The sequence below is a fragment of the Chiloscyllium punctatum genome, chromosome 2, assembly GCF_047496795.1.
Source record: "Chiloscyllium punctatum isolate Juve2018m chromosome 2, sChiPun1.3, whole genome shotgun sequence".
NCBI lineage: Eukaryota > Metazoa > Chordata > Chondrichthyes > Orectolobiformes > Hemiscylliidae > Chiloscyllium > Chiloscyllium punctatum.
Window position 1 is genome coordinate 138,963,915 of NC_092740.1, and position 21,175 is coordinate 138,985,089.

A 21,175-nucleotide genomic window follows, 5' to 3' on the forward strand; every position below is an offset into this window, starting at 1 on the left:
CTATTTCCTGGCTCTCCGTTATTACTTCCCCAGCCTCATTCTTTAAGGGGCCTACGTTCACTTTGGCCTCTCTCTTCCCTGTTATATTTTCACATTTGTGACAACTCATGGAATAATGGATCTCAAGTTCCAGCACACTCTTCCCAGCACAGCCATAATACCACTGAAATGAATAACTTCACGGTTATATACATTATACTGTATCTGTCATGTATTTTCTCATTCAATGAACTTATCTAAATCACCTTGAAACCTCTTTACAGCCTCTTTACTACTCATTCCCACTGAGTTTGTGTCAGCAAACTTGGAAACACTGTATTTGATTTCCTCATTCAAATTGTTTACATATATTTTAAATAACTGGGAGCCAAGCATTGGTCCCTGCGGTACTTCACTAGCACTGCTTTCTATTCAACAAGGACACATTTATTCCTTCTGACTGTTTCTTAATTACTAAACAATTCTCAATCCATCCCACTATACTCCTAATTCTATGTATTTTCATTTGCAAACTCACTGAGATAGAACTTTATCAAAAGCATTCTGAAAATCCAAAATACATCAGTTGCACTGATTCTCCTTTATGTAATCCACTAGTTACAACTACAAAAATGGCAACAAGTTTGTCAGACATTATTTCCCATGTTGACTTTGACTAATCCCACTCATGTTTTCTAAGTGTCCTGTTATCATGTCCTTCATAACAGACTCTAGCATTTTCCACAGGACTGATGCAAGGCTAACTGATCTGTAATTCATTGTTTTCTCTCTCCATTTTTTTTAAATAATGAGTTCCACTCTACAATCTGACAGGGCTGCTTCAGAAGCTGCAGAATTTTGGAAAATGACAATCAACACATCCACTGCTTCCTTGGGAACTTCTTTCAGTTACCTGGGAACCTATCAGTTTTCAGTCCCATTTATATATCCAGTACAAAAGTTTCACAATTACTAATTTCTCAAAATTGCTAACTAATTTCCTTCAATACTTATTTCCATTAGACCCTTGATTCCCTCACATTCCTGGGTATTTGTTTATCATTCTGATTTAAGAAAATAAGGCAATGTATTTGCTTAGTTGCTCAGCCATTCCCTTGTTCTCCATTATCTTTGCTCCCATTTCAAACCGTTGGGACCTACACTGGGTACACTCATCATCTTCTTACATCTTTTTAATTTATTTTTCCCTTTTACATACTATTGTAATAAAAATACGCAAGCAGTTTTACTTATATGGCACCTTTTATCATCTTATGTTCTAAATCCTCTGGCAACTAGTTACAGGTAGTTCTTCTGTAACACGATGGTTGCAATCTTGCACAACTCCGCATTACAGAAAAATTGTGCTTTAGAAACAGCCATTAAAGCATTGGCAATGTAATCACTTTACAGCCAACACACATTTTAAAAGTTTGCATTTAGAAACAGTGTCCCTAACTTGTCAATCACATTACAGCAAATCCACATGAACGAAATGCGCATTATATCAGAAGGAACTTGGTTGTGTTGTTTGATAAAGTAACAAAGAGGACTGACAAGGGCAGAGCAGTAGACGTGATCTATATGAACTTAAGTCAGGCGTTCGACAAGGTTCCTCACTGGAGACTAGTTAGCAAGGTTAGATCTCATGGACTACAGGGAGAACTAACCATTTGGATACAGAACTGGCTCAAAGGTAGAAAACAGAGGGTGGTGGTGGAGGGTTGTTTTTCAGACTGGAGGTTATGACCAGTGGAGTGCCACAAGGATGGGTGCTGGGTCCACCGCTTTTCATCATTTATATAAATGATTTGAATGTGAACATAGGAGGCATAGTTAGTAAGTTTGCAGATGACACCAAAATTAGAGGTGTAGTGAACAGTGAAGGTTACCTCAGAGTACAACGGGATCTTGATCGGATGGGCTAACGGACTAAGGAGTGGGAGATGGAGTTTAATTTGCATAAATGCGAGGTACTGCATTTTGGAAAAGCAAATCAGGGCAGGACTTATACACTTAACGGTAAGGTTCTAGGGAGTGTTCTAAATAAAGAGAGGTTGGAGTGCAGGTTCATAGTTCCTTGAAAGTAGAGCCACAGATAAATAGGATAGTGAAGGCAGAGTTTGATATGCTTTCCTTTATTGATCAGAGTATTGAGTATAAGAGCTGGGAGGTCATGTTGCAGATGTACAGGACATTGGTTTAAGCCACTTTTGGAATATTGCATGCAATTCTGGTCTCCTTCCTATCAGAAGGATGCTGTGAAACTTGAAAGGGTTCAGAAAAAATTTACAAGGATGTTGCCAGGGATGGAGGGTTTGAGTTATAGAGAGAGGCTGAATAGGCTGGGGCTGTCTTCCCTGGAGTGTCGAAGGCTGAGGGGTGACCTTATAGAGGTTTATAAATCACAAAGGCCATGGATAGGATAAATAGACAATGTATTTTCCCTGGGGTGGGGGAGTCCAGAACTAGAAGGCATAGGTTTAGGGGTAAGATATAAAAGGAAGCTAAGGGGCAATTTTTTCATGCAGAGGGTGATGCATGTATCCAATGAGCTGCCAGAGGAAGTGGTGAAGGCTGGTACAATTGCAGCATTTAAAAGGCATCTGGATAAGTGTATAAGTACAAAGGGTTTAGAGGGATATGGACCAAGTGCTGGCAAATGGGACTACACTAGGTTAGGATATCTGGTCAGCATGGACGAATTGGACTGAAGGGTCTATTTCTGTGCTGTTTTCTCTATGACTCGGAAAGACATTTGGAATGTTGTCAATTGTATTGTAGGGAAACACAATAGCCAATATGCACCCAGTAAGATTTAACACACAGCTAAAATCAAACAAGCCACATTCGTGACACTGATTGAAAGACATATATTGGTCTCCATTGATTTCCTTCATACTTTCTCTTTAGTCATAGTTACAGTAGAAATTTGTGACATTCAGTGCATATTCTCAATTAATAATTAAAGTACCTCTTCTTCCACCATTGCTCTTTTCTGTGCAGACCAGGTGTAGTCAGGATAGTGTGCTATACTTGTGGCACTGCCAAAATCACAGAGTTTGATCGTGCCTTGATGACTAACCAAGAGGTTTTCGACCTGTATTAAAGAAGAAACAGTGGAACAAAATTAAGACCAGTAAATATGACACTGTGATACAACTGAATCAGAATTTTAGTTGAAATGTCTATGGCAGGTGGTGCTTTAAATAAAACTAATGCAACCTTAACTTTTACAGCCATAACTTGCAAGGCAAAACGGAAAAGTTCCAAAAGGTCTATGCATTTTGATTTTACTGTGCCTTACTTTTGCTGCAATGTACAAACAAAAAAAATGCTTTTATTCATAACAGTGTTATCCTCTGGATATTAGGACATTCCATAAGCATCAACTGCACAGAAAGATGGAAAAAATACTGAGTCTGAAAGCTACACAAGTCTGCCTTTAATGTGAAATGAAATCATATCTTTCAAGTTGGGATTCAATTTAAGAAACAAATATAAAAAAGGTACAATTGAGTTCTGTCAGAGAGTTCAAATCATTAGTATATCAAAACAAAATTGTTAGGTGAACAACATTTTACAAGTCTTAGTAATTCCAAAATATCTCAACATTTGGCAGAGTGAAGAGAAGGAATCACAGTACCAGTGGTTTCTATTCATTCTAAGATTATACAGCACAAATCATCCACTCAATTGTAAGACTATTAAGATGCAGGAGCAAAAATAGGTTATTCAGCCCATTGAGTCTGACCTGATAATCCACAACTCTACTTTCGTGCATTGTCCTCATAACCCTCAATCCCACAATGATTAAAAATGTGTCCTCCTCTGCCTTGAATATATGTGAATTCCATAGATTCACTACATCTGAGAAAAGAAATCTTCACGAGTCTTATTTTAGGCTACATACTTCACTAATCATTTCTCGCTTGGCTACTTATTACAGCCTTTTAGCATACATTTCTATTGCACTTTCCTTTCATACATTTGCATCGATGCCTTTTGAAAGTCTGAAAGGTAAATTACATCAACTGCTTGAGATCACACCCTTAAGCTAGGGCTGGCCGATTTGGACCAGGTCCAGGGTCAGGGACAGGCACAGGAATCCAACAGACAGAACAGGAGGAGCCTTACCATTTGTTCAACAAGTTCAAAGCTCTTGCAACGTTTACAGATGGGGGGGGGGGCGGTTTTTTTTTTACAAGGTGGACGAGCAAACTAACTATGGCACTGAAGTATGAGTAGCCATTGCAGCAAGTGCAGTAAATAGGAATGGAAACAGAAAATTCTGAAGAAATTTAGCAGTCTGGCAGCATCTGTGGAAGGAAAAACAGAGTTGGTGCTTTGAATCAATGATGATTCTTTCTCAGAACTCTGTTGAAATGGGGTTCCGAAGAAGAGTTATTGCAGACTCAAAACTTTAATTTTATTTCTCTCTCTCTCTCTGTGTTTCAGTAAACAATGGATTATTAAAAGGTTATGAATTAATGAATGTATGAATGAATAAATAGAAACACAGTATTCATGAATATTGTGAGCTGATGAGTGAGTTAGTAAAGATAGCTATAACACAACATCTCACAGGGGTGACATGATTGAGGGACACAAAACTGAAGGTAGAGAGAGTAGACAGGAGGAACCTGTTTCCCTTGGCAGAGAATTCAGAATTTAGCTGTCTGTCAGCATCTATGGAGGGAAAAACAATGCTAATGCTTTGAGTCAATAATTATTCTTTTTCAAAACTCTCTTGAAATTGTGTTCCGAAGAATAGTTATTTCAGACACAAAACATTAATTCTGTTTTTCTCTCTGTAGGTGCTGCCAGACCTGCTAAATTTCTCCAACACTTTTTTTTAAATTCAGAATTCCAGCATCTGCAATATTTTGCTTTCACTGAAGTAAACAGGAGATAGCTGTAGTAATGGACAATATAATCAGGGAGACAGACACAGTTCTCTGCAGCCAGGTGCGAGAGTCTTGTTGACTGTGTTGTCTAGCTGGTGCTAGGATTTTAGATAACTGGTTGATGTTGGAGAGAAACTGGGAGGAACAGTCCATCTAAGCACCAACTAATAAGTCTAAAACAAGAGGTTCTTCGTAGCAAAGTTGTTACAAGCTAAGTTTTAAAAGTAGAACTTCAAAGATAATAATTGTGACATTGTTGGAGGATTCACCAGCAAACTAGCATAGGATAAATAAAATTAAGGAGTTGAACGAATGACTCAAAGACTCATGTGGGAGAAATTATTTCAATTCATAGGACACATGGAAAGCAAGAGATGAACGTGAACACTAAGGTTCTGCTGAGTTATTTAATAGTGTACTCCAAATAGAACAGTTGGAGCAATGAATTATGTGAGGGAAGAAACAGCAATTAAAGGAAATGGACAAGGTAAACTGAAATATCATAATAAAGGTAATAATAATCAGAATGTGGGAGGAAGGAACAAAGCTGACAAATTTACAAGCACGGCAGCACATATGGCTAGAGTTTGCAAAAACATTAACAAAATCCTCAAGGACCTGTATCTGATGTTCACAGCATTTATAACAAAAGAGATGACTTGTCAGCTCAAGTAGAAATTATTAAGGTAAATGTTAAAACTGACATAATCCCAGAGAACCAGAGGGCTTCTCCCTTATTACAGAAAGACAACTGGTGTTGTTTAACTTGAGGATCACCATGCCTCAGACAAATTGGGCCATTCATGGCAAACTAATCCAGTCCAGGAATTGAACCTGCACTAGTTGGTGTCACTTTCCATCGCAAATCAGCCAACTGAGCTAACCGACTTTCTCCTGAGATAAGTACATGTGAAATGATAGTCATTAAAGAGGTGTGGCTGCAAGGTGACTAATGATGGAACTTGGAATTACAAGCTCTAAATCACAAAGGTGTCAAAAGGAAATTTTACACCTCAGTATCCAGTAATAGAAGGCAACAACAGCGGAAGAATTACAACTGGCAATACACATCGTTACAAGCATGATGGATATTTGTGGGTTTAAAGGATATTACAGAAAAAGGGTAGGGCAAAACTGGGGAGGGATCTGACGATGAGAAAACAGAAATCAATACATTGCTTCAGCAGGAGCCAATACATAAGTGACAAGTGAACATAGTTTGTTACGAATTAAGTCACTTGCTGAAAGATCACAGTTTAGATCCTAGAATGCAGGAAACCAGCAAAGAGTGCTTGAAATAGTCATGCCTTGAGATATCGAGGGCATGGATGAACCTTCTCATTCTGTACTGCCACATTTTGCTATGAGCATTTGGAAATCTAAAAAAACAATGTAGTGAAGAATTAAGCCAGAAATAAGAAAACTCAGATTCTTGCTCTTTTCTAAAAGAAAATTTCATTTATATATCATTGTATCATTCAGAAATGCATTATTATTTTGACATTGCTAAGGGTGCAAAAGCTGTTCCATACTTTGAGATCTCGGTGAATGATTGGTGGTTTCTGTTTGTGCATGTGTTGCACTCCACGACAGGTCTGATAGAATATCTTCAGCACCGTGTTACATGGCAGTGGACTATTTGCTTCAGCTCTCTTCAAAAATTCAACCAACTGGCCTAGAAACAAAACAGAGCAACTGTTGAATAGCAATGGAAAGAACTGCAGATGCCCAGAGATGAAAACAGAAGTTGCTGGAAAAGCTCAGCAAATCTGGCAGCACCTGTGAAGAGAAGTCAAGGTTAACATTCCAGGTGCGGTGATCCTTCCTCAAAACCGCTAAACAGCTGTTTTGTATCAAGTTGTAAATTTCTATACAAAAACCAATTATCTTTTTGAATCAAGTCAGACTAAACATCAACCAAATAACATCCACAAAGTATTAAGCAAATTTATTTTACATCTATTCCAATATTTAACTTTACCTTTACATAGTTCAGTGAGTATAAGATATTCTCCTTGTCCAGTATCAGATTCTTCTTTCCCTATGGAAGCTGCTGAGTTAAACTGTACAATGTTTGGATGCCCTGAAAGCTTTTTCTGAAGTTGCTTGGTTAAGGATTATATAGTTCATTAAGCTATAAAAGGTGTGTAAACATTTAACGTTTGTTAATCTTTGAGAAGAATGTGTAATCTTTTAAACTATTGTGCACACTGGAGAACATGAGGAAAATGTGACAAATGAAATGGTGAATGCAGCAATTCTGCATTCTTTATAACATTGCTGGTCTACCCCAACTTAAAGCCTCAGTGAAGTGTGGATAATCAGGACAAAAGTGTTTTCCAAGTACATCTGAATAACCATTTATTTGATGGTTGTTATGGATCACAAAATGACAAACAGCTCTTAATCATCTTTAGATTAGTAGAGAGGCTCAGTGGTTAGCACTGCAGCCTCACAGCGCCTGGACCCGGGTCCAATTCTAGCCTCAGGCAACTGTCTGTGTCAGAGTTTGCACATTCTCCCCGTGTCTGGGTGGGTTTCCTCCCACAGTCCAAAGAAGATGTGCAGGTCAGGTGAATTGGCCATGCTAAATTGCCCGTAGTTTTAGGTGCATTCGTCAGAAAGAAATGGGTCTGGGTGGGTTACTCTTTGGAGGGTCGGTATGGACTTGTTGGGGCAAAGGGCCTGTTTCCACATTGTAGGGAATCTAATCTAATCTAATCCATGCAGTAAGCACCCAGTATTAGAGAGGTATATTAATGAGTAATATACAATCAAAGACAAAGGAATTGTAGTATCCACTATAGCTTGAGCCACTACAAGTGTGCTTCTGAGCCTTTACAACCTGCATTTACACGGCATGGTTGGGCAAAAGGTAGCAATTATGAAGATATTTCTTCAAGAAAACTGGCATGGACTTGAGAGGCTGAAAAGTTTTCTTCTATGCTGTATTTATTCTATGATTGAAATCTATCAAATCATTCAATCTCACATATAATTTAGGGGTCCATGCTAAAAGACACCAGATTCACATTTAATCTCAGTCCAGCCTTGAAGACCTGTTCCTTCTACTACCATCTGCAATATTAAACAAAGCTGCATGGTTAAATAGGGTCCTAGCCTATTGTAGATTATAACAAAAAGTCAAACTCTAACTCACAGAGAGTCGAAAATCAAGAAAAGTAGCTAATGCTGTTCTTCGAAGTACTGGCTGCCTCAAAAAAAAGAAATTTATTGATTACATTTACATCATTTCCATGTTACAACAAGCTAAGTATTCTGTCACTTCTATGCAGAACTCCTTTCACAGTGCAACTTCATGCATTTAAATCAGTACTGAGCATGGACAAATGTATACCCCAAAAATGCCATATCCCAATGTTGTTTATTTTCAGCAGATCAAAGACTTCTGGAGTTCGATTTGCAATTTACTTCTTTCACTGAAACCTGACAAAATGTTGTGAGGATTAATCAGCTGGAACAACCTTCCCATGAGTACACACCTGTTCTGTAAAGTAAAAGGAATTAAGTGCAGCAGAGGTAAAAGATACTGACAGAAATGATGACAGAAGACACATTCTCAACTAGCTATGTGTTATTTGCACATGTCTCTCTACTAATCTAAATATTCTGGCATGGGTAAATAGATCCCATTTGAAATGTTGTCACTGGCATCGAAACTGGCATAATTTCCACAGTGGAGGGATAGGTATACTTGAATAGATACTGTGCATCCACTGTCACGGTGGAAGACACCTGCAGCAGACCAGAACACCAGGAGAGTCAGGTAACAGGTATGAATGAAGTGGCCATCACTAAGGAGAAGATGCTGGGAAAGCTGAAAGGTCTGAGGTAGATGAAACACCCCGACGAAATGAACGACACCTCCATAAACTTGATAGAGATAGCTGACGAGATTTTAGAGCCATAGTTGGTGATCTTTCAGGAATCAGGACTGGAAAAGAAGGGACAGGGGCAAAAGACAGAAAATTGTTTGTTATGGACCAGACCAAACCCCCTGAAAAAGTATCAAGGAGATAGCCTAGACCTTAATTTTTATCTTATTTCAAGGCAACTGCAAAGTACTGTGTTCTAGATGTGATTCGATTGGTTCACCACTAGGCTTTAGGCAAAACACTTCTTGCAACACAGTTAAAATACAAATAAAAAAAGAATTAGCAGAACCTTAACTCTGTTGAAATACTTATTATTGAATTACTAATCAACAACTGGTCCAATATAGCAGCATCCCATAAACACATTCTTGACAAAGGCAATTTCAGCAAAACAGATTTACCTCACTGGCTATCTCTTCCAATTCAGGAAAACTGAACAGCTAAATAAATAATCCAGCAGCAGACAGAACTCAAGCTTCTGCTGCAGCAGAGAGACAGCTGTATCTATCAGCTTCAAACACCAACTTTAATGAAAACAAAACTAAAACCCTGAGTCTATGTCAGCCCGACTCTATCCACTCATACCTCTTTTATCTAATTTAACACTAATTTAGGCACTCAAAGCTGTTTACCTACTGCTTCCGGAGCAGACATTATACCATCACCTGTAACACCTCTCTGCAAGAACAATAGCACAGAGCAAATCCCTCTCAAAGGCACAGTACTGATACAATAGGCCATTTAATCTGACCTCAGTTGTTGGTCAGATTTTAGAATCCATTACTAAGGACGAAATTGCAAAATAGTTAGAAGTGAATGGTAAAAGAGAGCTGAGACAGCACAGCTTTCTGAAAGGAATACCAGTGCCTGACAAAACCGACAGAATCCTTGAAGGAGGTAATGAGCAAATGACAGTCAATAGATGTGATCTCTTTGGATTAGCAGAAGGCTCTTGATGAGATGCCACACAGGAGGCTGCTAGATAAGAGCCCATGGTGTTTGGGGAAAGGCACTAGAATAGACAGAGGATTGGCTGACTGGTAGAAGGCAGACAGTGGAATTAAAAGGAGTCTTCTTCAGGTTGGCAGCCAGTGACTCACAGAGTTCCTTTATGGACAAAGGAACAGAGACCATTGTGGCTATGTTTGCAGATGGCACAAAGATAGGTGGGGGGGGACAGGCTGAGGAAGCAGGGAGGCTGCAGAAGGACTTGGACAGGCTTGGAGAATGGGCCAAATTCCAGATGGAATACAATGTTGGAAATGTGAGGTTATGTATTTTCATAAGAAGCACGTGAAGACTATTTTCTAAATGGGGAGGACGGTTTTGGAAATCTGAAGCACAGAGGGACTTGGGAGGCCCAGTTCAGAATTCTCTTGGAAAGTGAATGCAATGCTTGCAATCTTATTGAAAGGGCTCAAATACAAGATCAGAGATTAGTGCTGAGACAAAATAAGGCTATGGTGAGACCAGATTTGGAATATTGTGAGCAGATCTGGGCCCGGTATCAGATAAAGAATGCACTGGAAGGACAGTGCCCAAGGGAGTTTTATAAGAATAATCCCAGGGATGAAGGACTTGTCATGTGAGGAAGCTTGGCTTCTACAAGATGGAATTTGGAAGGATGAGGAGCCAGCTGATTGAAATTTCGAGAATACGGAGAGGCTTGGAGAGAGTAGACACGAAGATGAATTTTCCATGAGGAAACAATCTCAGGGTATGGAATGACTCTTCACAACTGGGATGAGGCGGAATTTCTTCAGCCAGAGGATTATTAATCTGTGGAACTCATCGCTGCAGAAGGTTATGAAGGCCAAGTCATCAAGTGTACTTAAGACAGAAATAGATTTCTAATTACTAAGGGGTTAAGGGAAGAAGGCAGGAAAATGGGGTTGAGATATATATCAGCCATGCTCAAATTCGGCGTAATGGGCCGAATGGCCTAATTTTGCTTCTATATATTGTGGTCTTATGGATTCAAGAAACTCTAGGCCAAGCAAAGCTTTACTTTGCTCACAACATAAGGCATTAAGTGATTCTTTACACCTTCCCACTCAGTCTGCTCCATTTTTTCAAAATGTTTTCTCATGGGAACACACAAACTAAAACATAGACAGCTTAACATCTCCAGCTAAACAAATATCATTTCTTTCTGAAAAGTAACTGAATGATAGACGACTCTTCCAATTTCTGCCAGTAGCTTCTGCATGATGAACATGAAGCCTCGCTTAGTGCCAATTTATAAAGAAAATCACAGTATTTTGTTTGTCTGGAACAGACATGAAGTTGGGCTTGTATCATTACAACTTTGGAGACATGTTTCTGGCAGGTGCAGGATGGAATTTGTTCAGAGATTCCTGATAACAGGTCTGATGTTTTTTTACCCATTCACACATTGTGGGGTCGCTGACTAAGTCAGCATTTATTGTCCATCCTTAATTTCCCAAAAGGTAGTTAAGTATCAACCACATTACTGCGGGAAACAGCCGAGTTCCTTCCCTGAAGAACATTAGTGAAAGATGGTTACATGGTCGGCATTAGGCGAGCTCTTATTTCCAAATATTAAAATGAAATTTCGCCATCTGCCATCATGAAACTTGAACCCTTGTCTCTAGAATATTAGTCTGGACTTCTGGATTGAGTGCCCAGAGACATTACCAGTTAGCCACCACCTGCTTAAATGGTCTTTACAAAACTTCACACACTAGGTAAAGCAGTTTATAAACAAAGTTAATGTTCAACTTTGAGTGTTGCCAAAATTAGACATTTCAAACAAGGCAGAGAACTCATGGGGACTTCAATGTTATCTCGTATATAGAGTGCTTCTTAACCAGTCACGGTATGGAACAGTTACAGTATTAATTACAAAACACTTCCTCAAGCCAGTAATGAAAAAAAAATGCCACAATCCATTACAATGTGTTATTTAATAAACTGAATAGTAGCTAGCCTTGCTTGAATAGTGCAACTCTAATCCCTATTCTACTCACAGGCTGTTAGATCCAGAGATGAATGACTCTATTCATAGCGATTCTAAAGCAAAAAACAAGTTTTTCCTGCTATTTGTTTGTCAAAGTACCAACAATACCTAAAGCTAAGTAGCTATTTAAAAAGCATTGAAGATAAACAACGGTATGAAAATTTCTAGATTTATCTTGAATTTTCAATACAGTGCTTTTCACTAATTCATTTGTTCAAGACAAACTATCTCTTTTTCAATTCAAACCTCAAAAAATCTACTTCATCAGAAACTCAGAAATGTGTCAGCAAAATTCAACTAAATTTAACAAGTCTTTCAACTTTGCTGCTGTTAGGTATGTTATGAACTTTATCATAAAGATTGTAGGTGGGTTTTAATGACATAGCCACGGATACAGTGGAATCATCTAACTGAAGAAAACAAGTCTCAACTTCACAAAAAATATCATGTGTAACCAAGCGGTAACTGAGTCAGAAAGCTAATGTCCCAAGTTAAACACTAATCCATGTTACAAGAACTATTTGTTCAAAGTTTCACAAACATAAATTACACAAGGGTGATACAAAGCATGCAACTTACTGTGCTGTTTGATGCAATTACAATGTAACTTTGGTATTCCAATGCTATTGTGCCCAACCTCTCAATATACAATGTACATAGACTTGAGCTCACTTAAAACTCTGTTGCCTATATTCTAACTTGAACAAAGTCATGCCCACACACCATAAGTCAGTCAAAGCAACTTGGATGGTTAAATTGCAGGAGATTTTCTGTAAAAACAAAATTATACAAACCAATATTTCACCAATACCCTCACCATGTTTGAAAAAGAAAAACAAGTTTGCTTCCTGCACTGGTTCTGTGGATGCAAAAAATATTATGTAATCATATTAAAAGGTGGCATATTAAGATTTGAGCAAGAGGAAATTTATAGGTTTACATTTTTACAAGACCCTCCTGTTGCCACATCATTTTGCAGCATTGAGAAAGCTGGCAGATGGAAGCCCAACTGACCCTGTAAATCGTGAATTAAGGGTCACTTCCTACCTTCATAGACATTATGTTGGCATCAGTGGGGTCAGCCGCTGCATGTGAAGACCATACACCAGAGTCCTGGTGGCCTCTATGTAAGCCACAGAAAGGCAAGTGGCCTTCTTTTACACCTAACCTTCCGACCATGTTATAAATGCACCTTCCTTGGCCATCAAGTCCTGAGTTTGGAGTTGAACACAGAGCTTCTAGTTTAGGGGCAGGAATATTACCTATCATGCCAGATGATCTCTGAACAAATAAGGATTTAGTAACAATTCACAAATTTTAAAAAAACTTGCTGTGATGCTTTCATTCGTTTCAATTTGACTTAACATAAAAATAATGGTCATTAAAAAAATATACATACAGGTTATTCCTTTTGGAAAGTAAAATAACACAGAGTTGTGGAAGGTGAAACACCAGGTTGAAGTCCTTTCTCTGTGAAGTTATTGATAACTGCCATGTAGCAACTGTAAAAAAATGCTAAGTGGAATACCTCCCTGGGGGAAGAATGAAATTGCATGAAGAAGAAAAAAAACTTGGTATTGTTTCAAAGCTACTTACAGCTTCAAAAGCTCTGAAGCTGTGTGATATGGGTAAATGAAGCAGGAAATTGGCACACAATCGTTATAGATAGTGATGAAATAAATTACTGGATAAGTTATTTCTGGTTGTGTTGAATGAAGAATAAATAACAACTGTGACATCATGGCCAATTACTGCTCCTGTTTCTGACATATCTGTGGAGAACTCACCAGTTCTTCTTCAAAGTATACCATGGGACCTTTTACGCTCATCTGAGCAGACTAAGCTCAGTTTAATATCTCATCTCAAAAGCAATGCAGAAATTCTCCAGTAATGCACTTAAATCTCTGGAACAGAGTTTGGACCAACAACTTTCTGACTCAAAGACAAGAGTGCCACCAATTAAAACTAAATACTTACTGACATGCTTTCAACACCTACTGGACAGGATAACATGACAGAATGGAGACAGTCGAGGGAAAACCACTTTACCCATTCCCTTTTGTGCTGAGATAAGGTACAGAGAGGGGAGAATCAGTAAGGATGAAAGCTTTCAAAGTTAAAAACAGAAGCAGTGATTAGAGTGACTGTTGTGTGAATTTACATAGTTTCCTCTATTATCCATGAAAAGGGGACAAAATCAGAAAAGATATACTTTTAAGTGCTATGACTTTAAACAAAGGTAAGGCTAACGTTACACGAACATGGAGCATTTCAGAGGTCTCTTGCTAAACAAGCAATCACTTACAATAAAAACCAGTGAAACTTCAAGTAACTACAAAGGATACCATAAAGCAAACTTCCTGAATGATTGCTTTGCTCTTTTCTTCTTCATTTGACAGAAGTCTCTGTAAAGCAAAATATGATCATGTGAAAGTTCAGCAATTAAGCAAAGTATGCTTGACTTTTAATTGTTTAAACACACCAAATACCATAGATTTCCTGCGTAACTAAAGTTCAACTCGTGTGAGTCACTACACAAGTTATCTAGCCAACAAAATTGCAGTTAATTTGTTCAATGCAATCTGTATCACGTGATTAAGTTGATTAATTGCAATTATACAGTGCTTTTAATGTAGGAGGACGCCTGTAGGTGCATCACACATAGGATCCGTAATGAGACATAAATCAAAAACAAGAAGTTAGAGATGACTTAGTTATGAAGAAGGGCCACTGGACTCCAAATGTCAACTCTGCTTTTTCCCTACAGATTCTGCCAGATCTGTTAAGTTTCTCCAACATTTTTTTTAATTCAGGAACTTAAAAGTTGATTAATGAGGCAGGTTTCAAAGAAGGGCTTCTTAAAGAACAAAATAGGAATGCAGACACAAGAGAGGATGAAGGTAGTAGTTCCAGAGGTTAGGGCCTAGAGGACCAACAATGAGGTCACCAGTAATGTGGGCAAAGAGAGTGGAAGATGATTAAAAAGGCTAGAGTTGCAGAAAAGCATAAGACTCAGAGGGTAGCATAGCTTGAGGATATTACAGAGAAAGGGAGAGTGAGCTCATGAAATTTTGAATTCAACACGTGAGCATACATTTTTACTCTGTTCCCTGTCTGTTTAAGCAATCTTTAGATAATGCTAGTACATTATCACCAATTCCACGTCCTTCAATTTTGCTTACTAATCTCCTGATTGGATGTTTATCAACAGATTGGATTCTCAACAGAGTAAAAATAAACAAGTCATTATTAGGTTGGAAAGCGGTGACCAATGGGATACTGCAAGGCTCGGTGCTTGGCCAGCGGTTCACAGACTACGCAAACGGTTTTGAAATGAGGGCTGAATATCATACTTTCAAATTTGCAGATGTTACAAAACGTGGAGGGAACCTGAGTTTGAGGAGGTTGCAAAAAGGCTTCAAGAGGATTCAGACAGGTGAGAGAATGGCAGATGGAATATAATTTGGATAAATATGAGATTATCCACCTCATGAGGAGAAAACATTGGTGCAGAATATTTCTTAAAGGGTGAGAAACTGCAAAGTGTCAATGTTCAAAGGGACCTGAGTGACACGTCCATACACCACATGTGGGTGTAGCAAGCAAGTCAGAAGGCATATAGTAAGCCTCTATCGCAAGACTGGAGTAGAGGGATAAAGATGTCTTGCTTCAACTGTGCAGAACACTGGCATTCCTGAAGTATTGTGTGCAGTTCTTGTCCTCCGGCCTAAGTAAGAACACATTTGCCATAGAGAGAGTGCAGCAGATGTTCATCAGACCATTTTGTGGGATGACAGGACTGTCCTCTAGAACTCTGATGAATGAAAGATGATCTTGGAGAAACTCATCAAATTCTTAAAAGGGATAAATAGAGATGCGGAGAGCATGTTTTACTTGGCTGTGGGAACACAAACCAGGAGACAGACTCAGAATAAAAGACATGTCATTTAGGACAGTGAGGAGGAGGAACATCACTTGGAGAGTGATCAATGTGCGGAATTCTCTATTCCAGAGGGCTGTGGAAGCTGTTATTAAGGTCAAGACAGAGATTGATAGATTTCTAGTTCCTAATGATATCAAGGGATATTGAAATAGCATGGGAATATGCAGTTCAGATAGATGATCAGCCATGATCTAGAATGGCACTCTTCAGCAGCTGAATGGTCCATTTCTGCTTCTACGTTCCTAAATTGCAGGACATCCAGATCTGGGTGCTGCACAAGCAGGCTGACAGCAAAGCAAGTTACACACAGGTTAAAAAAGACGATGGTGTAGTCAAATTGGGAGTTACGACAAACTGAGCCACAGCACAGTACAGTCTCCTTGCTGAGATCAGAAATTTGTTCCCACAATGAGCAGTGAGTTTGTAGAATTCTATGTCTCAAAAGGGGGTTGACACCAAAATATTGAATGTTTTCAAGAAGGAGTTGCATATAGCTCTTCGAGCTGAAGGGATCAAATTGTACTGAGAGTTAGATAATCAGTCATGATCATATTGAATGACAGAGCAGGCTGCACAGCTACTTCTGCTCCTATTTTCTAAAATTCTAATCAGTTACTTCACCAAAGAAAGGTCAAAACAAACATTTGTATCAGTTAGTGTCAAACACTATACTCCATACTGCACTGAACAGTGTATTCTACTATCGAGTCATTATGGCACTCAGGATTAACTTTCAATCATCATTAATTGGTTTGTTCTCCATGGCAACACCTCTTGTAATCAAAGTCAACCACTTTCCTCTCACACTATAAATGCTGGTTTTCTCGCTAAATCTTGAGAATTGTTAGGCTGAGTGCAACATGTAAGCTTCAACAAAATGTGCCTCAAGTTTTGTACTACTGAATGACTTCCTACAAAGTGTAAATTTTGAAGTATTTTGGCCAATTATTAATTGAACTAATTTAACGAGGATATGCCTTTGACTGTCTCAAATGATGTTCTGATTCCAAAGTTACATTGCACATGCACAAGCTGCTGTCACTGCTGCACCTTTCTGCAACAGTTGAATGAAGGATAGGCCTGGCCTTGTTCCTGCAGAACGCTCTCAAGTAGTTGTTCCATACCACCTGTCCTTTATGAAAAAAATTGTGAAGGAAAACATCTTGGACACAAGTCTATCAGGCAGTGATCAGCACATAGTGTGCACAGGACTCTGTGGGAAAAGAAGAGTGCTGACCCTATCGGGTGGCTCCCTGACCAGACTGTCATAGTAACTTGCCTCATCACCAGATTTTCCAACAGGCACTAAGATTTAGTCTGATGTGGTGAGAAGGGCTCTAGTTGCGATATTTTTTATGTACACTTGATTCTCTCTACCACCACACAAGCTCTTGAAGCGGCTGCGGGTTTGTTTGGGGGGGGGTGGGGGGTGGGGGGGGCGGGGGGGGTGACTAACACAAATCTCCTTCTGGATGCGTCTTTGCAAAGAGGATCTGGAGAGAGAGATGCAGTGTTTTTTGTTGAGGTTCATCCCGAGTAACGCCTCGACACAAGACTCTATGCTCAAAGGTCTGTTCCCCAGGGCACAACCTGAGACAAACATCAACTATGCATGGAAGATCATCAACTCTGTGAGAGATGTTTTTTGGTCTGCCCAAAACCTGCTGGACTTCCACTGCAAAGCGCTGACCTCAACCGACTGTTGCAGACTGGCAACAGTCCAAGGTCCAGGACAGTGGGCTCAGGGACACACTAAAGCTTGAAGCAGCTGCTGCCAAGGTGCAGTGGGGAAAGACTATTATCCATGGTTTTTCCACTGAAGTAAAACAAGATCTATTCAGTTATCAGGCTATCTTGCTGCCTCAAAAATGTATGTAAAAATGTCCTGCATGAGCAGCAAATGTCAAATTTAAATATGCATTGTTTACTTCATGCAAAAGACTGTATAGAACTATTTTAGTACCTTGTTTATGTATGTAATAATTATTTTATGAATATCTTTACAATAAAAAAATCCTCCTGTGACAATTGGAGTTGGTGGAATTCCTGCTGCTTCAGCTAAGTGGTATAGATAAAAAGAAAATCCTCCTCAAAATCTCTCTCCAAGCAGTAAAGATGACCTCCAGCCATTTTTCAACTCATACATTTTGCTCAGAGAAGTTGTAAATTCTTTCTCTCAGCTCCACAATAGCCCTACTCCACTGACTTTTCTCAGAATGTTCTCAAGACTGTATGACTCTATCACAGCTCATGTTCCTTGCAGATAGAACATTGTTCCTGTTGTACCTAGGATGTCGTTAAAAGTTTAAAGGTATATTTATGTTCACAATCTTTTAAAGAATAATATTTGGGAATAAATCTCTTAACAATACATCAATGATGTAGTTTCTGATTGACAGAAGATACAGATTAATTCTAGCCACAGCACACAAAGGTTATTCATCTAATGTTACAGAAATAGTTTGCAAAAACTAAGACTAAACAGAAAAATAACTTTCCAAGTAATAATTTTTCAGAAAATATTTTTGCAATAAGTTTAAGCTTCTGCTACAAGTGGTAGGATTTTAAAAGGGAAGGCCTTGGTTGACCAATCTCACTGAGTTAGTCAGAGATAACTTAGAGAATAGACAAGGTCATACAGTCATGCAATAAGTCTGAATTTCCAAAATAGCTTTGATAAAGGTACCATGTAATAGACTAATAAAGATTAAAGCATTTCGGGTCAGAGACAAGTAGCAGAATGGATAAACAGAAGTTACAGAATACAGCAGAAAGTAGGGTAAAGGGTAGCTATTCAGAATGCCAGAAATTGCAAAGTTGGGATCTTGAAGGGTTGAGAACTATATTCTGTTGTTTACAAATCTTATTCATTTAGACTATGAAATCAAAAACAATTTCCAAATTTATAGTATCAAAAACAGAATGCAGGGAAAACTCAGCTAGTCAGTAACAACCATTGGACAGAAGCAGAGTTAGTGTTTCAAGCTAATGACCTTTTATCAGAACTTTCAGCTAAATTTAAAGCCAATACCAAATTGGAAATAATAGTCACATGGGAGGGAGAATTGCAAGAACTTAAAAAGTAACATCAATAAACTTGCAGACTGGACAGTAAATTAGCAAGTGAATTTCAGCATTAGTAAATGAGTTATTATACTGTGGTAAGAAAAATAAGGAATGTGAATATTACCTGGAAAATAAGAAACTAAATGAAATAGTCAAAAGAATCCCTAAGTATAGATACTAAACCTAAAATTCCCATGGGTCAATAAACTCTTAACCAAGGCAACCCAAGTGCTACAGATTATTTTTAGAAATACAGAATTGAAAATTAGTGCAGTTATGTAGCAAACATTGGTTAGACCACACTCGATGTATTATGCATAGATCTGGTAATCATATTATAAAAAAGATTAGAGATCACGGAAACTGTGAAACAAAGATTTACAAGCTGATATCAGACTGCCAGATTATGTCATCAGGATAGAATGAATAGGTTAAATGTAAAGAGAATGCTTCCATTGGTAGGGAAGAATCAAACAGTGAAACCAAAAGCAATTTCACACCCTGTGAATGGTTAGAATGTGAAAGACACTCCCACAAGGAATAGTTGAGATGAATACTGATGAATTTAAGGGGATGCTAGAAAAAGACAGATGGGAGAAAGAATTGAGATTTATGCTAATATGGACCAGTTTGCCCAAATGGTTGTTTCTGAGGTGAATGTTTTTTGACTCTTTAAAAATCTCCCTATTAGTTGACATACTTGATCAAACTGAGCTGCAAGCACAATTTCATTTACATGCAATGATGATAATAATTTACAGCTCAATGTGAATGTAAGAACACATCATTCAAAACTCCAATTCTTAACTGACCACAAGAAAACATAGACCAAAACCATTGGAGATCTTCCTGTTATGTGTAACTCAGTCTACCACAAAACACAAATGTTTTAAAAATTCGCACTTGAAGGCACAACTAATTCATTTAGAAGCTGTCAGCCCTTGACCAAGTTGGGGTTTGGACACGATCCAATTTCATAGAGAACAACTAATGAGAATGCCCTTCACTCTCAGCAATGACTGCAGAAGTGATACAAACGCCTCAAAAATGTCTTCAAGAACGTGTCTTAAAGTAATGTCAGCACATCACTCACCTTTAAAGCATAATCCTTTCCATTACCAAGATCCTGCGCTTCATAGACAAAGGCAAATCCACCTGTTGAAGCAGAAAAACATTCCCAGGGTGAGAACTTATCAACAATCTAGAGTAGACGTTTGGACTTCTAAACTCATGACACGTCCATCTGGAAGGACAAGACAGCAGATACATGGGAACCTGAAAGTTCCCCTACAAGCCACTCAACATCCTGATTTGGAAATGTATCACAATTCCCTCACTACCACTCAGTCAAGTACCTGGAACTTCCTCCCAAATGGCATTGTGGATCAATCTACAGCATGCGGACTGCAGTGGTTCAAAAAGGCACCTCACCACCACCTTTGCAAAAGCAGCTAGAGGCAGGCAATAAATGGTGGCCAGCCAGTGATGCCCACATCCCACAAATGAATACAAAAAAATCAATGTGATTAAAAGGCCCCAATCTCACAGCAGTGAGCAGTTGTGAAATGCCTTTATCAGTTTTACTCATGAACTAGATACCATGCCACATCTCAGTTGAGCAGACCCGAAAATCACTGAGTGGCCAGGAAATCTAAAGGTGCAGACTTCCCAAACATCTTATAGAATGTAGCTACAGCACTAGTTTACTCTTTTTTCCCTTAAGCACATCATTCAAAAACACTCCAATAATAGGTTGAAGTCTTTTTAGTAAGGAGCTTGTTTCACTGAATCAAAGTCTGCAAGAGCAAGTAACATAATGGAAAAATGCTCCAGATGAGATCCAAATAATCATGCCAGGTGATGATTTGGGGTAGTGAGGGGAGATAGGCAGATTGCTGTGCAAAAGTTTATTGTTATCTTGTTGAGCCGAAAGAAAACAAGAGAAACGAGCTAAACATGAAGCCAATTTGTGAGTAGTACTACCACTCACCTGAATTGGTTTTACATTTTAAATCATTCCTAGTAAACCTATTTTTCTCTATTGAAAGAACCAATATACGTACTGCTATCCAATTTTCAATACTAGTCAGTGGGATGAATGAGAGCAATCCTGGATCATTCACTCACCCAGTCATTTTCTTGCTACATGTCGAGAGAAACACACAACCAGTTCACATTGTCCAATGAGGTCTGCTAACTAGGAAATCAGAACAAATCGCCATCCTCCCGCTTTGTTACCTCAATGGGTTCATACACTGTCAGATTAGCTACCATATTAACTTTCTGAATGTTACACAGTTTCAGGCTTGTTGACAAGTCATTGATCTGGACACTGTCAAGATTCATTAAGTGAATAACTGTGGAGTAAATTCATTAATTTTGAACAGGAAAGTTATGCTCAATG

General features: G+C 38.6%; 1 protein-coding gene across 3 annotated transcripts in view; it reads right to left on the reverse strand.

Annotated features, from left to right (window-relative positions):
- Positions 1-21,175, reverse strand: part of gak (cyclin G associated kinase) — a 109,406-nt gene that overhangs the window by 73,432 nt on the left and 14,799 nt on the right. For all 3 annotated transcript variants that reach the window (XM_072589108.1, XM_072589109.1, XM_072589107.1), the window contains exons 2-6: positions 19,865-19,926; positions 14,108-14,167; positions 6,868-6,982; positions 6,419-6,561; positions 2,954-3,079 (exon numbers count right to left, since the gene is read on the reverse strand). In XM_072589108.1, the coding sequence (XP_072445209.1) occupies positions 2,954-3,079; positions 6,419-6,561; positions 6,868-6,982; positions 14,108-14,167; positions 19,865-19,926 (506 nt within the window). The remainder of the gene's footprint in view (positions 1-2,953; positions 3,080-6,418; positions 6,562-6,867; positions 6,983-14,107; positions 14,168-19,864; positions 19,927-21,175) is intronic.